Consider the following 21,184-nt stretch of genomic DNA (forward strand, 5'->3'; position numbering starts at 1 on the left):
AATTGAAGGGGGTCTGAATACTTTCCGTACCCACTGTATATAATATAATATATTATAATGAATTATGAATGCATACTGTACATTATAATGTTGTGATGTTTAAATTCACTTCTACATACACTTGTGTAGTGTAGTTTATTTGTAATCTAGTGTAGTTTTTAGTTTTTTTTACTAAATAATACAGAATTGTAATATTGGCCATTTATTGGCCGTAGATAATAATAATGTCTATACCATATAGCTCTGCCATGACGTCTAGTTTTTAAGTGGTGTTTCTCTAACCCAGGAGGGTCCTGATTCTCCATCAGAAGGTGAGGGTGAAGGCGAGAGCTCAGATAGCCGCAGTGCCAATGATGATGGCAGCAGCGACACTAAAGACATTGATCAGGACAACCGCAGCTCTTCCCCCAGCCTGGCCAGTCCCTTGCAGGCCAACGAAAGTGACTCGGACTCCCCAGCACCACCCCCTGCACCAGGCCCAACCCCACAAACCCAACCCCAGCAGCCTGCTGCGACACCCACAGCACATGCCCCCTCTGAAACACCACCATCTCCTCAGCCCTCTTTGCTTGCATCCTCATCTGCACCTTCACCTGGAGCTTCTACCGCCACCTCGAAGGCACCATCCGTAGAGGTTTCCCAGGAGGTTCCATCTCCAACCACTTTCAGAAGCGGTCCTAGGGGACCCGAAGCCCCCACCTCTTATTCAAACTCCTTGACTCAGCAGGTGCAGTGTCCAGGGCAGGGGCAGTCATTTCCTGTGCCGCTCCATTATCAGCACAATTCAGGTCAGCTGCAGAATCCTTCATCTAGCGTGAATCAGCCATCAGGGTTTGCTTCCAGACCGCTCCACCTTCAAAGAGAGAGCCCTCTTCCTCCTCTTCCCCCTACAGCAGCATCCCAAATCAAGCCCCCTCCGACCACTCCAATTCCACCTTCTCACAAGCAGCCCCCTCACCTTTCTGCACCTCCACCCCATTTCCTGCAAATCCACCCCAATTTACCTCCACCTCCTGCTCTAAAACCGCTTGCTTCCTTGCCCTCGCAGCACTTGCCTTGTTCCCAGCCTCCTCCATTGCATATAATTCCACAAAATCACCCTGCTCAACCTTCCGTTCTGACTCAGTCACAGAGCCAGCCGGTCAAAGGTCATACCAGTGGTGCCCCTCCAGCTGCAGCGAGTTCTCAACCATCGCTCCCACAAAATCGTCCTGGTCCTGAGTCCACTGCTTCATTCCCTCTTTACACTAGTCCCGTCCCTGCCCATCAGCCCTCCACGTCCTCCTCAGCAAGCACTCCTGTTGGACAGGCTCATATCAAAGAGGAACCAATTGATGAGGAGGAAGAGTGCGATAGCCCACCTCCGCCTCGCAGGAGTCCCTCTCCAGTACCAACAGTGGTTGACATACCCAGTCATGCAAGTCAGTCAGCAAGGTATGGCGATCACATTTGTCAATATTTGAAATTTTAAATATTTATTAAATAAAAAAAAATATACAGATATACAGTGGTGTGAAAAAGTGTTGGCCCCCTTCCTGATTTCTTATTTTTTTGCATGTTTGTCACACTTTAATGTTTCAGATCATCAAAACAAATTTAAATATTAGTCAAAGATAACACAAGTAAACACAACATGCAGTTTTTAAATGAAGGTTTTTATTATTAAGGGAAAACAAAATCCAAAACTACATGGCCCTGTGTGAAGAAGTGTTTGCCCCCCTGTTAAAATCGTGGTTTATCACACCTGAGTTCAATTTCTCTAGCCACACCCAGACCTGATTACTGCCACACCTGTTCGCAAACAAGAAATCTCTTAAATAGGACCTGCCTGACAAAGTGAAGAAGACCAAAAGATCCTCAAAAGCTAGACATCATGCCGAGATCCAAAGAAATTCAGAAACAAATGAGAAAGAAAGTAATTGAGATCTATCAGTCTGGAATTAAAGTGTGACAAACATGCAAAAAAATAAGAAATCAGGAAGAATTTTAACACCACTGTGTATATATATATATATAAGTTTTCCCAATGTAGTAGTCTAAAATATTTTTTTTATATTCCAAAAAGATTTTGATAAAATGTATCTTAAATTTACTTATTTTTTATCAAGGAAATTTAATTTCATTTTGAAAACATTTCAAAATGCCATTGACTAAAATGCAACATTTATTTTAATAACTGTGCATACATAGCACATATTCAGCATACATAGTAAATTCTGTTTTGTCAATTGCAGATTCATCAAACACCTCAACCGAGGTTACAACTCCTGCTCTCGCACAGACCTGTACTTCACCCCATTGGCCTCCTCAAAATTGGCCAAAAAACGAGAGGAAGCTGCTGAAAGATCCAGAAGAGAAGCAGAGCTGAGCACTCGACAGGGACGGGACAGAGAAAGAGAGCGGGAGAGGGAGAGAGAAAGAGAGCGGGAGCGAGAAAGGGAGAGAGACTCTGATAAAGCCTCTGTAAGTATATGTGGTGTTTACTTTTGAATTTAACATATTTCACCCTTAAAAAAAGTAAACTATGGTTTACTTAAACTATTTCTAGCTAGTTTATTTTTTTTACATTGTTATGGCAGTTTCCCCTCAAATTCTTCTTACTGTAATGTGGAAAATGTCATGCCAATACTGTAATGCAAAAAAAGAAAAAAAAAAACTAAAGTATTTATACATCATTATAGTATTTGTTTTACTATCTTTAAGTTAATGCTTTTTTATTAATTTATGCATTTATTTTGAATTTAAATATAAATAAATGAATGAATATAATATTAAGAAAAATTAATTTTAAAAAAATCTTTGCAAAAAAGATTTGTGGTGAAATATGTCCCCAACATGCTTTTATGAGATTTATCCTTTTACAAAAATGTATTTAATATAGTTTGCCAGTCACAGATCTGCTTTCTCTTTAAAATCACTTTTTACTTATTTTGATAAAGAATCTCTCTTTAAAGAATGTTATAATATAAAACCTTTTTTGTTTTTTCATAAAACATTTTTTTTCTTCACATAGCGTGCGTCATGCTCATCCCACGATGGCCGAATAGGGGAACACCTGCTTGCTGCCCATGTGCAACCGGGCCGTCCGTCATTCGAACATCCTCCCCCCACCACTGTGGCTGCAGTTCCACCATATCTCGGCCCTGACACTCCAGCCCTCCGCACACTCAGCGAGTACGCCCGCCCCCACGTCATGTCTCCCACCAACCGCAACCATCCTTTCTTCATGCAGCTTGGGCCAGGTGAGCACCTGCTGGCTTATCACATGCCAGGGCTCTATGCAGTAGACCCAGCCCTTCGAGAGCGAGAGCTTCGTGAGCTTCGAGAGAGAGAGATCCGAGAAAGAATGAAGCCCGGATTTGAGGTGAAACCGCCAGAGCTGGAGAACCCACTTCATCCGTCGGCAAATCCCATGGAGCATTTTGCCCGCCATGGTGCCCTGCCTCTGTCTCATGTGGCTGGGCCTCACCCCTTCGCCCAGTTCCACCCAGCCATGGACCGCAGCGTAGCGGCACCCCCTCGGCCAGAAATCAGCTATGCTGAGCGTTTGACAGCTGAACGGCTCCATGCTGAAAGGATGGCCTCTGTTGCTGCTGGTGACCCTGTTGCACGGCTACAGATGCTCAATGCTACACCACACCACCACCAACACTCACATATACACTCCCATCTTCATCTGCACCAACAGGACCCTCTCAACCAAGGTGAGAACTTATCTAGATCACATTTTTTTCAAGAAAGTAAATGGAAATGTCAATGTATTTGTCTTTCAGGCCAAGGGCCTCATCCTCTGGTGGACCCATTGGCTGCTGGCCCCCCTCTGGCACGATTCCCCTACTCACCTGGTGCCATCTCCAACCCCCTACTCAGTGAGTTACCCCATGAGCATGAAATGCTCCGCCACCCTCTGTTTGGTGAGTCACCAAATAGACTCCCTGTTTCACTTTTAGGATAAAAGAAAGTTCAGAGTTAAGCCCCGTTCACACCAAGAGCGATAACTATTGGCGCTTTTCCACTGCGTGGTACGACTCGGCTCGGCACGACTCAGTACGGCACGGCTCGGCTCGGTTTGCATTTCCACTGCAGTGTAGTATCGCTTTAGAGTGGGCGGGATTATTCACATGTTATAGTTGCGCCGCCTCTACTGCCGCGACTCCTGAAAAACTTTTTCATTCCGCCCCATCAAGTTCTTGCTGGATCCGCTCCTCTTCTATCAGCGAGAGGAACGTCTGTACTTCCTCAACAGACCACGAAACAGCCATTTTTGGTTGTTAAAAAAGCTGTGCGCGTTCAAAACAGTTGCGTTCGATACTTTGCTGGCTGTGATGATTTAAATCTAGCGGGTCTGTTGTGTTTGTGTAGCAAGTTCAGTGACGCAGGTAGTGACGATTCTCTCCGACCAATCCGTGATCAGCAGAGTTTACACGTCATGTTTTGGTAACATCATGGTTCACTTGGAACCTCATCCCAGATGGTACTAAAAAAAGTACCAGGTACTGTACCCAGTGTAAAACCCCCCAAAAGTGAACTGTACCAAGCCATACTGTGCCGTACCATGCAGTGGAAAAGCGGCATAAAAAGATAACTATAAAGATAACGATATTAGCGTCTGCACCAGCGAACGATATCGTCTGTTTATTCTAAGCACACGCTCGTCTGCCGCTTTAAATTCTTGAACTCGTTACAGCAGGATGGATTCTGATTGGCTGTCAATATTTTATCGTTCTTCAGCTTGAGAAAAAACATTTTGAAAGTGATTCCAATGATATCATTCTCTTTGTCTTTATCGTTATAGTTGTGGTGTGGACTCTGCTATTCTTTAATATTGAGAACGATTTTTAAAACTATATCTTTAACGTTATCTTTATAGTTATCGTCCTTGGTGTGAACGGGCCTTTAATTCTGAATGATTAACATTTCCAACTTATATAGCCAGGCCCAAACGTAACCCATGTCCACTGCTGAGCAGAATTGAAACACCCTCCCCTTTGATTAGCCATATCTCCATTACTTGCATGCTTCTTTATTAAATATTAAGCTTTCAGCAGCCAATAAGAATGAAGTACTCTCAGCTCCTTTTAACACATTTAACCATGTTTAAATCCATTCTGTGGAATTAATATTTAAGATTAAGATTTAATGTATTTATTATATTTATATTTTAGTCAGTGAGATGTTTTTGAAAGTCTCTTAAGATCAACAAGCATTTATTTGATCAAAGATTTATTTTATTTTAAATAACTTTTCTATTCTAATGTATTTTAAAATTATATTTATTTCTGTGATTGCAAAGCTGAATTTTCAGCAGCCATTTCTGCAGTCTTCAGAGTCACATTATTCTTCAGAAGTCATCCCAATATGCTTATATGGTGCTCAAGAAACATTTATTATCAATGTTGAAAACACTTGTGCATCTTAATATTTTTGTGTTAACTGTGATACATTTTTTCCAGGATTCTTTGATGAATAGAAACTTCAAAAGAACAGCATTTATTTGAAATGTAAATATTTTGTAATGTTATAATTGTTTTACTGTCACTTTGATTCATTTAATTTAATTTAAAAGTAATAAATACTTAAAAAAAAAAACAGACCCCAAAATTTTTAACTGTATACTATACTGTATATAATTTAATATTAATACAAACATTGAATATCCCCCTCCAAATCAGTTTAAAATGTGTCTATAGATTCTGTCTGGGCCAGTCTTTTGCTGCTGATAATAATCAGTTGTGACTTTTATTATTCAAAGAGCCAAAATGGCTGAAATGTACATCCCTAATGTAATGCAATAATGTTTGTCAACCTGCTGTTGCTTTATTGTTACTTCACAAGACCATCCAGCATCTACATACACATTACAGTCCCACGGTAGGAAATAGTTCTCTGTTATTTGAGGGAAGAGCAACCGAAGTAAGATATTCTGTGTTTTTCTTTAATAGGAGCACCATTCCCCAGAGAGTTACCAGGACCCCTGGCTCCGATGTCAGCTGCGCATCAGTTGCAGGCGATGCAGGCACAGTCAGCAGAGCTGCAGAGGCTGGCACTGGAGCAGCAGTGGCTACATGGACATGCACACTTACATAGTGCTCCTCTCCCCAGCCAAGAAGACTACTACAGGTGAACCACATGAACGTTCTGTTCTAGAGTGCATTAGTAAATAAGCCTTTAGCAAGATGAAAGATTTCAAACATTTTTTTCTTTAAAGTAGCATGCACGGATCACGTTTAGTGCCCATAAAGCAACTAAGCTGTGTTTACTGTGAAATTTGTCACCCCACAGTACACTGAACATTTTTTTTATTTTTTATTACCTGTTTACTTGGATGCTTAAGTGACAACATTTTGTTCTGTTGTCTATTTGACAGCCGTCTGAAGAAAGAGGGAGACAAGCAGTCCTGAAATGAACAAATCCTCCACTGTGGATTACAGAGTGATTCTGTGTTCAGGGTATCAGGCCTTTTATTTCAGAAAACCCAGCGTGGGTTTATCCCTGTTTTGGCACTTATAAACATTTGACCGACTCCTTTGTGATGTATGAAATAACTAGCCTTTCGGAGCACAGCGAATTTGCTTTCCTTGCATGAACACTATTTAGAAATTTCTGTAATTTAGAAGTTTCTGTAAGAAATTAAATTCCCACGTAATGTTGTTATTGTGCTAAAAGCACAGTACTGTAGATTTACTAAGTATTTGAAAAGTGCTGTCCAATATCCAGAGTTTATCACAATTTAGTTTCCAAGTTTACTGAAACATTCGTTTTAAGATTGTAAATATATGTTTGAAATAATATATTAACTGTTGAAATTTAAAAGATGCAATGATAGATTTGGATACAAAAACTTCAGATGACCTGTGTGCAAGAAGTGCATACTTTACATTCTCTATCCTTCCCTTTCTCTGACAGCCTCTTCATCTATACCTCAGTGTGCTCATCAATATACAGTAAAGCCTACCTGTAGTAAACTCCACAACACCTTATTTTTTTTAGCAATTTAACTTTTTTTGATTTAATAATGTAGACCAAATCTAGGCTGAGTATTAGCATTATGACTGTAGTGTTGATCTTTCCCTGTCTGGGAACAGAGCTTATCCAGCTCTGCAGAACAGTCGCTTCACTGCCATGGTCATACGATGCTGTGGAAGACTGATCAGGCCAACAGTCACCTGCTTGCAGTGTTTACCGCCATTCTTAAGGACACAATTTGATAGAGCAGGTCAGTTCCTGGGTCCTCCCTACTTGGCACAGAAGTTTAGGAAGTTAATTTATGGAGCGGTACCTACAGTTAGCAATAAAATGCATATGGCATATTTAATGGTATCCTCAATACCAGCTTCAGTCCTAGCATGTGCACTTGGCCAATTAAACAACCAGGCTACTGTTTAGTGTTACATTTTCATAGGCAGGCTGGTTGGGAAAGAACACAGCATTCTCACAATAAGATGAAATTCATTATAAACACAATAGAGAGAGAAAGAGTAATTTTGTGATGGTTTAATGCAATACAAGTGTATTGTTGTGCACTACTATTAATTGTTAAAATAACAATAGAAATCATGAAATGTAGTGCCATTGTTTTGTATGTGTTGAAGCAGACAGTTGATGAGTGTTATCTGTTAATGCCGTTATTGTGGAACTTTGATGGGTCACTTTTTCCAAAACTGCCAAAAAGTCATTATTTTCTTTGAATTAGCACTAAACATTTAAATTTAATGGGAAATATATTCTCATTTTTAATATCCATGTCTTTATGTATACATGCACAGTGTTGTCTGGTTGCAATTACCTTATAGTTGGAAATTTTTCATAACTTTCAATGACGAATGCATGATTACAAACAGCTCTAATTATTTTTACTCATCCTTTAACATGTCATATGAACACAGTCAACTAGGATCTTTTCATTTTTTTCATCAGTACATTTTCTTTTAGTAATAAATTCATTTGTTATTTGTAAGCATCATTTTCTGAGGCTGTTTCATATACACTTAATACACTGACATCAATCTTTGCTTATGTGTGATAGAAATATTTGACACTCAGCAGCAGTCATATTTTTCTGACACTTTCTGATACCTCCTTAACTTCCAAGTATATTTTATGTGCAAATTTATATTCTTCATGAAATGTGCTCAAATCTGTTTCTTCACTGAAAAACTATATTAACTTTTTTTTAAAGCTTTGGCCGCATGATGTTTTTGCATTTAATAGATGCATCTAGAGTGATTATCATTGAAAATGTTTTTATATGTACACTGCAAAACAGTTTACTTGTTAGTTACATAAATATGTATAGCACAGCTTGAGTCCTGAATATAATTGACGCAAAACTTACCAGTTGTAATTTCTGGTCCATATCAACATCATATCTAAAGCAATATATGTCTTCTAACTGAACAAGTGTTTGTACGGGAAAAAACCCCGAATGTTTTCTCCTTTGCTTTGTATGCTTTTTTTTTTTTTAACAAAATTGTCCTTTGATAAGTTATTTATTGATTGAACACCTATTTTGTAACATGAATATATTAAACATGAAAATATTAGACTGTTAGTAAATATGGAATACAATCTAATATGTGTATTTACTAAAGTGTTTGTTGTGAATTTGTGCAAAATTAACGCTTTCCTGTACACTGGCCCCTTGTGGGAAATCCTCAGAAAGCTCTAATATTAGATTTTTATGGTTCATCCTTCTTTTACATATCGCCGCAAGTACTGGATGGCAGAGATCGCACTCACATTTGCCAGAAGAGCTGAAAAATAATAGAGGGAAAAACGATCATGTTAATTTTGTGTGCTCATATTATCTGAATAAATTGCCTAATTTAATATGTAACAGCCTGATCATTGTGTCTTATTGCAGAAATACACCATCCACATGGCGTTCTTACCTGCTTTCCACATGTCGTTAGATTGTGGGTTGCTTGACTTCAGTACCCAAGACGCAAAAGCAATGCAAACAAGGCACATGTCTGGGAAGCAATCTCTATCTGTAAGCAGAATTTTGCAGTGTTAGACTTGACATTTTCATATCTATTTGATCTAAAAAATGCCCTTAAGATTGTACCTGCTTTTGCAAAAGTTGCCCCAACATGTATCTGATGTTCTGTCATTTGTCCAAGGGCCTGGTTGTCTAGGAAACGCTCTGGAAGCTTTGGCTGAGCTATAGAAGAACTTGATGATGTTCTTGTTCTATAACTGTAGACTGTGTCAACTGTCTTGGGAAAACCCCAAGAGGTGGCCATCCTATACCAGGTCCTTCCCATTAGAAGTTTGGTGTGTCTCAGAGAAAGTTTTCTCCAGGTACTTCTCCGGCTAGTGATAAAGCACATGTTTGATGTTTCAGAAGGGCTTGTACATCTCATAACTCGGACTGGGGTGTTCTCGTCTTCACAATTCGACTGTATCACCTCTTCTACCTCTGGAAATTCTAGGTCTTTCACCACTGAATGAGAAGAGGAATAGATAGGTACCAATGTTTTCTCGCTCTTTGTTGAAACTTGAGCTGAAGGAAAGAGAAAATTCCCAACCTCAAAATCTGAGAAGAAGTCATCATAAGTCTCAGCCACAGATAAGCTCTGTGAAAAACAAAGCGAAGTGTTACTTTCTGGGATCCAAGTTTGGTATTGCTCTGCTTTGGTGTCACTTCTCAAGATTTTGAAGAAAGAGAGACACTGATCGTCTAGAATATCAGAAATCGATAAAACTGGTGAAGGCGTTGATCTCCTTGTGCTACAGTGGTCCAATAGAAAGGTATTCATGTTGTTGTCTTCTTTAGCTGTTAAAAATACGTCCTGCATTTCTGCTTCTGTCTCTGAATACAAATATAGTGAGGGATCACTCTCAGGACACAGCTTCACCGTCTCATTTGATTCACTTGGCCAAGTTTCTTCTGAATCTATGCCAGACTCAAGAAAATGTTGGGTTTGCTCTTTGCCTTCAAGGGGTTCAGGGCTAGGATTTGCACTTGCATGAAGAAGTTGTAGAAACTCATCATCGAAATCAGAGTAAGCTGAGAATTCACAGCTCGATCGGTCTGGTTTAGAGTCATCCAAATGTGTGAAATAGTCTGAATCTGCTACGTCGTCTACCAGGCCATCTTCTAAACTATCATCTTTAGATTCCACATCACCCCTATCTGGAAGATGAGCATCGACAGCGACCACAGGGCTGCTTTCTTCTGGAATGATGCTTTCTGTCAGTGGAGACCTGTTATTGGCTATTCTAAGTTGCAAAATATCATTTATTGTCAGTTTTTCCATTTCATCCCAAAAGGAGGAAATGGCAAATATGGGTCGAGTTGGACCTGAAGTCTTGGCACTGTTACCGGAGGATTGTGTCTCTTGGGATGATTGGGATGATTCTTCTCTATTATAAGTCTGTCCCGAGGGCTCTTGCTGTTCTGTTTTTTCTCCTTCACTATCTGAAGGAGCAGAGGGTTTAGAGGCACCCAGAATAAATCTGGGACTTTCCACCCCTGTGTCATTATTAAAGTGGCTTAAATTATCAGTTTAATGTTGACATTCACAATTAATATCTACTATGGATTTATCATATTTATCACACACAGCACTTTCATGATCCCAGTACTGTGGCAAAGGGCCACTGAGATCTTTAAATATGGTCTGTGAATTTAGGGAGTCGGCAGGATTTCTTTCTAAGTTAGCTTCTGGCATTTCTGACATGCTTTCCTTTTTTAGACTAATAGGACAGCTTGCTTTTCCCCCTTCATCCTCAGGTGATCCAGTGGGCGAAATACATTTAACATCTTGGATATGAAGTACATTTTGAATATTGGGTGAGTCAGAAGAAAAATGTTCTTGTTCAAATTTGTGCTGCGTTGTTTGTCTCTCAGTAATTTCTTTATCTGGTTCTGTATTGTTATTTAAGGAAGAACACTTCTCCATCACTCCGCTATTCTGTCTAAAGTTTTTAGAAGTTTTTTTTTTCCGTCTTTTTTTTTTTTTGACCGAGTTGGGATCCTTTACTCTCAGGCGGACTGGGCTGTCATTTACAGTCACAAACCAACGTTCCTTCTCTTTTTGGGCCACTGGTGAACAGTCCGTCACCTCAGTTAACGTTTCTATACCATCCTTTCTCTTTTCATGCTTTATATCTTCTATAGAGATTTCAGAGACTGGCTTGGTTGTGGCTTGGCTTGATTGATTCTCACCATTCTCCTGATTCTCGTAATTTCCTCTTAATTTCTCTAAGTTTAACTTCTCAGTCAGGTTGCTGTCTTCATTAGCTTTGTTGTGATATTCACATGTAGCCCCTGGTTCATTTGCTCCAGTATCGGACATCTGCTCAGCGGACCTGGTATTCTGTGGCTCTGCATTTGGGTTAGGATATTCAGTAAACTCTGAGTTCTCAGATGTATGTTCTAATTTACATTCTCTTATTTGTTGTTGTTTTTGTACTTCTACACTATCTTTTTCACAGAGTTGATCAGGGCTGGTCTGGCTGGAAAGAGATGACACGTGGACAGAGGTTTTGTCATCGTCAGTGTCACTGAAGCCAGACTCATCTAAGGCTGCAAGCTTGGCCTGCTGAACAGAACATTCCTCACTGTCTGTACAGAAACAGTCCCAGTCCTGCTCTGCTATCAGCACACTGTGGTCTAAGTCATCCATTGAAGTTGAGTTCAAAAGTTTTTTTATGACATCTGAAAAAAATAAAAATAAATAAATACAATTATAAATTGTTGTTTTTTTACCATACACTACCATTCAGAAGTTTGAGGTCGGAATTCAATTTAAAGCATCCTTGTTGAATTCAAGGATTTTTGAATGTATTAAATAAAATAAAACAATTAAAAAACTCAATGACCCCAAACTTTTAAACATTAAAGTATTTTATTCAGCTGATTAGTATAAATTTATACAGTATAAAAATATATTTTTTTATGTAAAATCCTCTGTCCTCTGTCATTCATGCAAACTTTTGACCAACAAGAGCTGAAATCGCTAGGGTTGAATTAAAAGGCATCAAACTTTTACAATAGAAAAAAAAAATTGGACATCCAAAAATAATTTAAGACTCTTAAAAGTATTGTGTGAAAATTTCTCAAACCATAAACTATGCTTTAAATGTGGTATACATTTTTCATGCCTTTGCATGTAAACCTAATTTAATATGGCTGTCGGTTAAAAGTTAACTTGAATGACAGATAATAACATTATCACTAATAGCAACCATATGAGATTTTATTATGGTTGTAAGAATTTTTATTTTTAGTTACAAAATAAAAAAGGTAAAACTCAGCTGAAAGATCTATATTGATCCGCTAAATAAAACTATTTTAGAAAGAAAAGGGGGGAAAAAAAACTTCAACACTGCTTTTTAAGTGTGATCGAGTGATTAGTTATTGAATATTGAACATTTTTGACAGTGGCCATCACACGCAAAAATGTTGCTTTTTAAGCAACATTGCACAGAAAACATTTAAACTGTTCAAAAGGCAAAATCTCCTTATGTATTTTTTCAGTAGGCCAATCAAATGCAAACGGCGTGAACCCAAACTCCTTTTCAACAAATTAAATGAGAAATATCCTTTTGTCTCCAAGTAAATTCCAAAATATTTCAAACAAAATACTGTAATACGCTTAGACTGTCTCCAAAGCTCCTGTGAGGATGATCTTGGCCTGACTGTAAGCTGACTCCAGAGCAGACTGTACCCAGAGTATTCACAACTCACTGCAAGGTGATTTGTGGATTGAAAGATGTCAGTGAGAGGAAATAGTCTCACAAGAGTTCCATAAAACATACCAGCATGATGTGCTGTTTGGGTGACTTGCCTTTTACAAATATTTTGCATGGTCCTTGCTTAGAAATGACCTAGATGTGTCTCTAGATGGCGAGAATGACGATCATGATTTACAATCTTTAATGAGAAACAGTCTTATCTTATCTAGCTTGTGGGGCGTTTTCTTACAAACACACGTGGACGTGCATTTAGCACACAGGAAATGCATTCAGCTATGCTCAGTTTAATTTTTTCTTTCCCAGGAGCATCAAAACTGTTGATTTTGTGAAATTATTATTTGATCCAGCCATGGTCTTTATACAAAAACTGAGTGTTGTTTAGTTCTTTATAAGCGTTTTAATATTAATGATACCCTGTGCATGATGTCCTTTTCTATTGCGTACATGGTTAAGTGGGTTCATTTTGATACAGCAGCACTAGTACACACAGCATATAGGCCAATGGAAAATATTTCCAACCCAAAAACTCCTCTTAGGAGTTCCACAAAGTTCTAGCTCCACAGACTCTGCATAGTCTGTTTTTCATTAAATATCTTTTCAACATCTCATCTCTTTTATATTTTGCCTACCTTTAGTTGTCAGTTATGCTTTCAAAACACTTCAATGTTGATCCGACGCTGACTTGGCTCACCTTCCAAAACCCCACTGCCCTTGCGTGTGGGAGAGAGGGGCCCTGCGTCCAGGTCTGTTATAAATAGAGATATGTGTCTGATCACATGGATCACGTGTGTGTGTGTCCTGCATTCTCAGAGGGCCATTCCGTTTCACATTTATAAATAGGGTTTCTCTGGGGAGATGGTATGAATCTGTCACTGATCAGCTAAGCTGCTATTCAATGAAGGGTTAAATCCTTAAACAACATGCTGGATGGAAAATCCTTCGCTTTTATGGTTTAAAGGAAGTAATAGGATCAATAGCCACTTATCTATGGTAATAAAAGTCTGACAGTGTTATATAGTACGTCATGAAGCATTACTGTAAATATAATAGAAGTTTATCAAAAACAAAGGAAAAATAGGCAATAATAAAAATAAGTTCATTTAGTAGTGAAAATATACCTAAATAGATATAGTGAGAAACATTTAATAAAAAGAAATGCATTTGATTCAAATTTTTTTATATTTTACAAAAGATATTTTCCTAATACAATCATTTTAAAAACTCATTAGTTAATATACATGCTTAATTAATAATAATAATAAAAATAATAATTTTGCAAATAAGCATACAATAATAATAATAATAATAAATTGCATGCGTATCATTTTACAGAATGTGCAAAGAGTGTTTAAGGGGTTCCAGTCAAAGCAATCAAACCTGCAAGCAGGATCCTATTAAAAAGTGTCAATTATAAAAACTGTTTTACCCTAGTGTTTATTTTGTTCATCTGTTTTAGAGACAGAAAATAATTTTTAATATTTACAGTGGCATTTAGGAAGTATGTGATATGGCAATGAAAGTTCATGCAACAAATATTGAGTTTTTAAGGAGAAAGTAGAACTTTAACCAATACTGGTTTCCTGTCATATGAAGCTGTAAAGGACGTGGCTGCGTTTTCAGCTTATCAGCCATGTTTTCAGACTGATGCCAATACAACCTGAATGTCATTTGCAATTCATGAACTTTGAATAAGAACTTCTTGTGTCCACCTGTGTGTCTTATGTACCCACTGTAGGTCTGGGAGCAGTGAGCGTAGCTGGAATACCTGATGATTCTCTGAAGCATTCTGACATGGTAACGCACTGGAGAGGCCACAGTATAACCAAGAAGATGACAAGAAGCACTATGATGAAGAGCACAAGCCTCTTCCAGTTCCCATAAAAACCCAAGAATCGCAGCAGCCTGTATCCACAACCCTCTCTTCTCTCCTCTCTCCTCGGTGTCTCCTCTGGTTTATGCTCACCAATGTCAATGCAGATGCAGTTGGGTATCGTTGGGTTTGAGTAGCACAGCCTCTGTCCGTCTAGGAAAATGTTCTCCAGTTGTTGCTGGTCGCCAGGAAGTTGGCCCAAAACTTCCTGGCTAGTGGCTAGATCCGGTGTACCATGCTCAGGCACGGATGTTGGCTGCCGACAAAGAGGGCAGGTGATCTGGTTACCTTCCTGCTCTGGTGAAATAGCCACAAAGCGAGACAGACATTCCAGACAGAAGGTATGGGTACATTCAAGAAGCTTTGGTGTCTTGAAGGTGTTGTCGTATGCGCAAAAGCAGATTGAACACTCTGGACCGGCATCCCAGGCATTGTCCTGATCATCACCGGAGGCCACCTGTGTCATGTGTTGGTGCCGCATTGAATTGGTACGTGATGCTGTGGATACTTCCGGGTCCTCCATCCTGTTGTGTGATCAAAAGAAAATCTGAAATGCAAAATGAATGAGAAACAATGATTACTTAAAATATATATGCTGTTGTCCTACACTACAAAAAAAAATAAAATTAAAAATAAATAAAATTAAATTTTCAATCAGAAATTGCTAGTTAATTTGACAAATAATTACAAAGAAACAAGTAACACATTAAATTAAATGTAAAATTTTAAAAGAGAAAAACTGAATGTATTTATTTTTTAAACATATTTCAATCATCTTTGTTTCATTTACATAAAAAAAAATTAAAGTGTACATTAGTTGAGTGAATCCATTTATGAGTTAAAGTATGGCAATATATGACTTGGTAAAACTCAAAATATATGGCTGATGCACTGCTAAAAATATATAAAACTGAATTAAAAAAAATCTTAATGCTAAACTGTTCTGAAAAACTTCTGTGATATTTTAATGGAATGCTTACTATGCTATGTAACTGAATGAATAGGAAAAGAGCAGGATCCTTTTTGAATTTTATAATCCCAAATGGTTGTATGGAAAGCTAGCAGTATCTGACATAGCAAATAACAACCACATGTAAATGTGGTTGCTATGGGCATCATTACTGCAGTGCTGTATATGATAAATATATGTATATATAGGTGATGCTAAGACAAAACATATGCAAATATCTAAAAAAACAACCATGAAAGGAATATGTATTGCATACTGTTTCAGACAAGGACTGCCATTATGCATATAATTTTACATTTGAATGATTTACTCATTTTTACATTTATTGTACTGTGACTAGACATTAACACATCTCCAATTTGGATTAAAGGATTTAAAGGATTTCCTTTCCATTAAAAATATGAAATGAAATTAACCTAATAATCACCCTAAGCTTGTTCAATTGCCCAACAAATGCTAATATTAACAGTTGCTAAATTGGCTGTTGTTTCACAGTAGCTCAACAAAAACATGGTTGCTGATCAAACAAAATTCAACCGTTTTTTTATTATTTATTTTTTATGTTTGTTGGGGCAGTGTAAACCGAAAGGATTACCTTACAAAAAACAGGACTACCTTATTACCTTGAAAGTGGAAGACAATATTCTTCTTTTTAACTTGTAGATGCTTGCTTCTGCTTCGTGTAGATGGATGCAAATATGGCTGAAAAGTTTGAAAAGTTCCCAAAACAAGTATTTAAATGCCTGACTTTCTCCAGACCTGTCTGTCCTGGTCTTCCGGTAACGTGTTACTGCCGTCACCTGCTCTTCAGAAGTTTGAATGATACTTTTGAGCTGTGACTCAAGTGCGTTAAACCATAAATCATTACCTTGTTCTCCCTCTCTCTCTCTCTGATCCTCAACCCCTCCTTCACACATACACCATCTGATACACGTACATGTGCAAATTATGGAAAAGCAGGAGGGGTGACAAAGAGAAGGAAGTGAACTGATTTTCTGATAGGATTAGGTTACACGTTGCCATTGAATACCTTAGTTAACATAAGAATGACAAAGCACAGCAAGTGACTAAGGTGATCAAAAATCAATGGCTGCTGTCAACTGTTTGGTTCTTTAAAATATCTTCTTTTGTGTTCAACTCATACAAGTTTGGAAAATCTTGTGTTAGTAAATGATGACAATAGTTTCATTTTTGGGTAAACTATCCCTTTAACATAAACAGAATCTTCTAAAAAACTAAACTACAACAGTCTGCATGTTTATTATTATTCATCTTGTTCCACAAAAACAATGCTTATGGGAAATGATAACGTTTCGTTATTCCCATTACACATGCATAATAAAACCATAATAATAAAGAAATTGGCCATAAATTCAAACCATTTTCAAAGTCACATGACTGTTGTTTGAATATATTACCACTCTCTGTCTCACCTGGAGATAAGCAGCCAGGTATAAGGAAAATGGTTGGAATGTGTTTACATGTGCAACAACAGTCAGGTTTTTCTTTTCTTTTCACTGAGTCTCACTGAGGGTGTATGTACAGTGACTTATGTTTTTACAGTATAGTGTGCCAACCACTGTTGTGACTTCACTTGTGCTGAATGCTTTAAAAATCCATTATAAATGTGTATATTTGCAATTGTATTAAATAGTGAGACATGATAAGTATCACATAGAGGATTGAGCTAATGGAAAGACAGTCACGTGGTACTTGCTCCATTTTGATCTACTATTGTGTCTTATAAGGAAGTGCTTATAATATTATAGGTAAATGGGATCAAAGTCCCTCCATCTGTTTACCAAAGACAGACATAAACTGGTGACATTCACAGGAGTGGTTTCCTGAGCACAAGGGTCAAGTTTGATTATGTGAAATTGTTTTTGACACAAGTCCAACCTAATATTTTACTATTTTAATGATCATTCTACAGATGATAAAGCAATGATAGCACTTGCCAGCAATTAAAATGCTAAAGAGTTTTATAACCACCACTCCCAACCCAGAACCTCTATATGGCAAATGAGTCTTTGATGATCAACACCAGCCACCACCTGGACTGTGGCATTTTGCAACAACTTTTAAATGATATTTTATGATATAAAGTAAAAAAAAATAAAAATAAATACAAGTCAATGGTTTCTCATAAATCAAAATATCTTTTATTTCTGTAAACACTGAAATCTTCATCATATATGATTCAATATGTGATTAATACTCACTCTGTCAGGACATCAACATACAAAAAAGTTCATAATCAACATCCATCTAAACGTAATTCATATACAAAATCTACTGACATGCTTTCCAGTTGCTGCACAACAGCCAATAAAATGACATGAGAAATAAGTTGAATTTAAATCAGTATCACAGATGTATCCCCACGAAACCACATCATTTACCTCCACCTTAAGTAAACAATCCTTGCTTTTGATTAATCCAGCATACTAAAGATATTAAACTCTGCAAAACAATGTTCAAATAAATACCCTTCCTAAAATTAAATAGAAAAGGTGTAGAAAAACCGTAATAATCCTTTAAATAAACAGAACCATTATTACAAATGAGAAAACCTAAAAACTACACCGAAAACCATATATATATATATATATATAGGCATAGAGGATGATACGGCATTTTAAAGGCCACTATTTGCAATAAACATCTACAAAATAAAGTAAAACAAAGGTAACTGACATCTCCGGTCCTTTTATAGAAATACCATTGTATTACTCGCTTTATAACACTACAGTGATATCAAGCATTTTGTTTGTTGTTGTTTTTTTCCAACCAAGAAACAAGATAAATTTACTAAAGTTCTTTCATAATTTTACATTCTAATTTTGTATAAAATGTACAAAATCAAAAATGGTGACTATAGGTCTTCATTCATTAGCACAATCACTTAATGGCACTTTGTCTTATACAATGGAAAAATGGGATAAATAGCTCTGTTTTTGGCAACAGTTTTTCACAACTTTGCTTATATATTGTGTATTAACAGCAAGTTTGCAACTTTAAGGCCTAGCAAATTTGCATTTATCATTATTTACCTGGGAAATTTTTTTTCTAGCAGCGCCTGAAACAAAATCAAAATACATCAAGAATGGAATCGATCTTAAATTCAGTTTTAGAGCATGGAATTACAGTAACCAATGTATTCACAATAGTTATGGCTCTCACATACTGAGAGTTGTGTGGCATTATTCCAAAGATTCCTGAAGAAGACAAGACAAGAGATACCTTGGTCTCTGGAATTTCTAGCACAAATAAGCAGCACTGAGGATGTAGTAGACTCTACTCATGATGAGATTAGTTACTCCTGCGGGTTAGATGGAGTCAATATGGATCTGAAGCCCATTATGTTTAAGTTCTAAAATGCCACAACTGGAGGTAAGCTGTTTTCTGTTAAACCTAACATGTCATTTTATATATTTAAATAAAAACTTAGGGTGGGGCAACATCAAGAGTGAGCCATCAAGGTTTTCTGTGAACATTATACAACTCATCATCTCACGACTGGCTTATATATTGTGTATTAACAGCAAGTTTGCAACTTTAAGGCCTAGCAAATTTGAATTTATCATTATTTACCTGGGAAAAAACTTTGGTGCAAGCCAGAACCCTTTATGTTGAATATAGTGAAGAATGTGCCATTGTTAAACAGGTGGACATTTCATGCACACTTATCAGTAGAACATGAATATGCTGTTAACATTGAAACCCAAGCCAGGAGTATTTTCAATACTCATACAGGGTATTTTCCAGCATATGTATATGGCATTAATAAGTGCTAACGGAATTTGTGAAGATGGTACAGGATTAATAGAAAAGATATTATTTGTGTATACAGGAACAAAACAATGGTTTCAACCAAATGGTAAATATGCTTATGTCTTTTTTTTTTTTTTTTACTTGATGAGGTTTGAGGAGTTGGTAGTGTGCAAATATGACTAACTCCGGAAGTCTTGTTTTGGATCCTAGTTACAATGTCACAAGATTCAAAAGTACAATATCACACAAATATACTGGTAATAAATATAAACATTACACAATTCTTTCAAAAACAACTTACTAGACTTAATTATAGCTTAACAATCAAAAATACTCTAGTAGTGCAACACCTGGTCTCTTAAAAAAAAAGCAACAATGTATTGTGTGAAAAATATATAAATAGAAATAAATAACTTGCTTCAGTGAAAAGAAAAGAGAATTAAAAAGATAAATCCTACATCAAGACATGTCACTTCTTCATGTAGCCTACAAAGGAAAGTTTCACCAAAAAAGTAAATCCTATAAGAAAACAGTGCTTTAGGACAGACCCATGTTTTAAAAGGGTGCTCATAGCTGGCCCTTGAAGGCTGGTCACACATTGTATACCTTGGTTACGGCCCCTGTTACCACAGTAGCACTGCTGGATGCTGATGATGCTGAAGTTGCTGATGGCCTCTCCCTCCTAACATATCTTGGCTTGCGAACTGTAGATGATTTAAAAAATATATACGAGTAAGAATGAGCTATTTTACTAAAAGTTTTTATAATCAGATATGCCCAATAGATGTTTTGAAATTTAGCACAGTTGGAATTAGGATGCACCACCACTTTGGACTATTAAATTCAAAATACAGATTAAGTAGTTCAAATTTCTCCTACCTGAAGATGTAGCTTCTGGAATCATGACAGCCTTGGAGGAAAAATGAACAAGTTAGTACATTGGTATCCACACAACGCTGTGTTTGTTAATAAAACATCAAAAATATTTGGACAAAAAAATAAATAAAAAATTGATTATAGATGTCTTACTTTCTCACTTGGCTGGAATTTAAAAGCTGATAAAAGAAAATTACACAATTTTACAACCCCCCCAATAACTCAACTCATCTATAAACACCACCAGTAATAATAATAACAACAACAACAATTAATATATATATATACACATACATTCATACATAAAGTATTCAACACATTTTATTTACTTTATTGGGTAAATAAAGGCAACCAAAGTGTAATAATAATAACAACAACAACAATTAATATATATATACACATACATTCATACATAAAGTATTCAACACATTTTATTTACTTTATTGGGTAAATAAAGGCAACCAAAGCTTTAACTGATTTACATATTTATGGATTTTAAGCCTTTTTTTTTACCCTTGTTGCGCCTGTAGAAGACACCAGGGAGGCGGTTGGAACGCTTAAGGTAAAAGAAAGATGCAACCGAGAGGATGAGACCCAGGCTGATCAGTAGAGTTCCTAGAAGGACAGAAGCTGCTACACCTGGACCACCTGCCATTACAGACACAATGCACAAAAGATGAGATTACGGAGTGCAAATCAATATAGAAAAAAAGGTTTTAAAGGTGCCCACATAACTATCATTAAACAATGGTAGTAACTTACCAATCACTGAGATTAAAGGTACGAGAATGTGACTAGTCCTTGCTAGAGGGGGAATTGAAAATGAAATTAATTCTAGTGTTTCAAGGAATAGTTCACCCAAAAATGAAAATCTGCTGAAAATGTACTTACTGAAAATTACTCTTCCTCCATTAAAAAAAGCCCATTCCATTTTCCTCTCATATCAATATCCACCAAATGGACCGTTTTTTTTTTTTTTTTTTTTAAAA

At 37.1% G+C, this 21,184-nt stretch overlaps 3 protein-coding genes and 1 pseudogene across 8 annotated transcripts in view; 1 reads left to right on the forward strand and 3 right to left on the reverse strand.

The window, feature by feature from the left end:
* Positions 1-7,824, forward strand: part of LOC107667365 (arginine-glutamic acid dipeptide repeats protein-like) — a 14,476-nt gene extending 6,652 nt beyond the window's left edge. For 3 of the 5 annotated variants that reach the window (XM_016459004.1, XM_016459003.1, XM_016459006.1), the window contains 5 exons: positions 287-1,434; positions 2,235-2,463; positions 3,014-3,914; positions 5,943-6,120; positions 6,368-7,824. In XM_016459004.1, coding sequence (XP_016314490.1) covers positions 287-1,434; positions 2,235-2,463; positions 3,014-3,914; positions 5,943-6,120; positions 6,368-6,401 — 2,490 coding nt within the window. In that variant the 3' untranslated portion in view covers positions 6,402-7,824. The remainder of the gene's footprint in view (positions 1-286; positions 1,435-2,234; positions 2,464-3,013; positions 3,915-5,942; positions 6,121-6,367) is intronic. The other 2 variants (XM_016459005.1, XM_016459007.1) reach the window with 2 other exon arrangements.
* LOC107667366 (uncharacterized) lies at positions 7,622-13,408 on the reverse strand. The gene is made up of 5 exons (XM_016459008.1): positions 13,335-13,408; positions 9,068-11,665; positions 8,892-8,990; positions 7,836-8,753; positions 7,622-7,682 (listed from the first exon to the last, which is right to left on the reverse strand). The coding sequence occupies exons 2-4, from the start codon at positions 10,260-10,262 to the stop codon at positions 8,686-8,688; spliced, it is 1,362 nt and encodes a 453-aa protein (XP_016314494.1). The 5' UTR covers positions 10,263-11,665; positions 13,335-13,408; the 3' UTR covers positions 7,622-7,682; positions 7,836-8,685.
* Positions 13,409-13,970: 562 nt separating this feature from the next.
* On the reverse strand, positions 13,971-16,418 carry LOC107667367 (RING finger protein 223-like). 2 transcript variants are annotated; one of them, XM_016459009.1, is made up of 2 exons: positions 16,169-16,418; positions 13,971-15,122 (listed from the first exon to the last, which is right to left on the reverse strand). In XM_016459009.1, exon 2 carries the CDS (start codon positions 15,096-15,098, stop codon positions 14,424-14,426), a length of 675 nt encoding a protein of 224 aa, XP_016314495.1. In that variant the 5' UTR covers positions 15,099-15,122; positions 16,169-16,418; the 3' UTR covers positions 13,971-14,423. The 2 variants fall into 2 exon arrangements, with proteins under 2 accessions (XP_016314495.1, XP_016314497.1); XM_016459011.1 differs by having other exon boundaries at positions 16,161-16,418.
* Positions 16,419-19,442: 3,024 nt separating this feature from the next.
* LOC107667411 (uncharacterized protein C1orf159-like) overlaps positions 19,443-21,184 on the reverse strand; it is a 3,936-nt pseudogene continuing 2,194 nt past the window's right edge.

This window comes from Sinocyclocheilus anshuiensis, unplaced genomic scaffold, assembly GCF_001515605.1.
Source record: "Sinocyclocheilus anshuiensis isolate Anshui unplaced genomic scaffold, SAMN03320099.WGS_v1.1 scaffold964, whole genome shotgun sequence".
Lineage (NCBI taxonomy): Eukaryota > Metazoa > Chordata > Actinopteri > Cypriniformes > Cyprinidae > Sinocyclocheilus > Sinocyclocheilus anshuiensis.

Excerpts from the sequence above, each read along its gene's own strand:
- LOC107667366 (XM_016459008.1), bottom strand. The coding sequence starts at position 10,262 with ATGGAAAAACTGACAATAAATGATATTTTGCAACTTAGAATAGCCAAT. Across the intron at positions 8,991-9,067 it reads GGCAACTTTTGCAAAAGCAG|ATAGAGATTGCTTCCCAGAC; the intron begins GTACAATCTTAA and ends TTCTGCTTACAG. Across the intron at positions 8,754-8,891 it reads TAACGACATGTGGAAAGCAG|CTCTTCTGGCAAATGTGAGT; the intron begins GTAAGAACGCCA and ends ATTATTTTTCAG.
- LOC107667367 (XM_016459009.1), bottom strand. The coding sequence starts at position 15,098 with ATGGAGGACCCGGAAGTATCCACAGCATCACGTACCAATTCAATGCGG.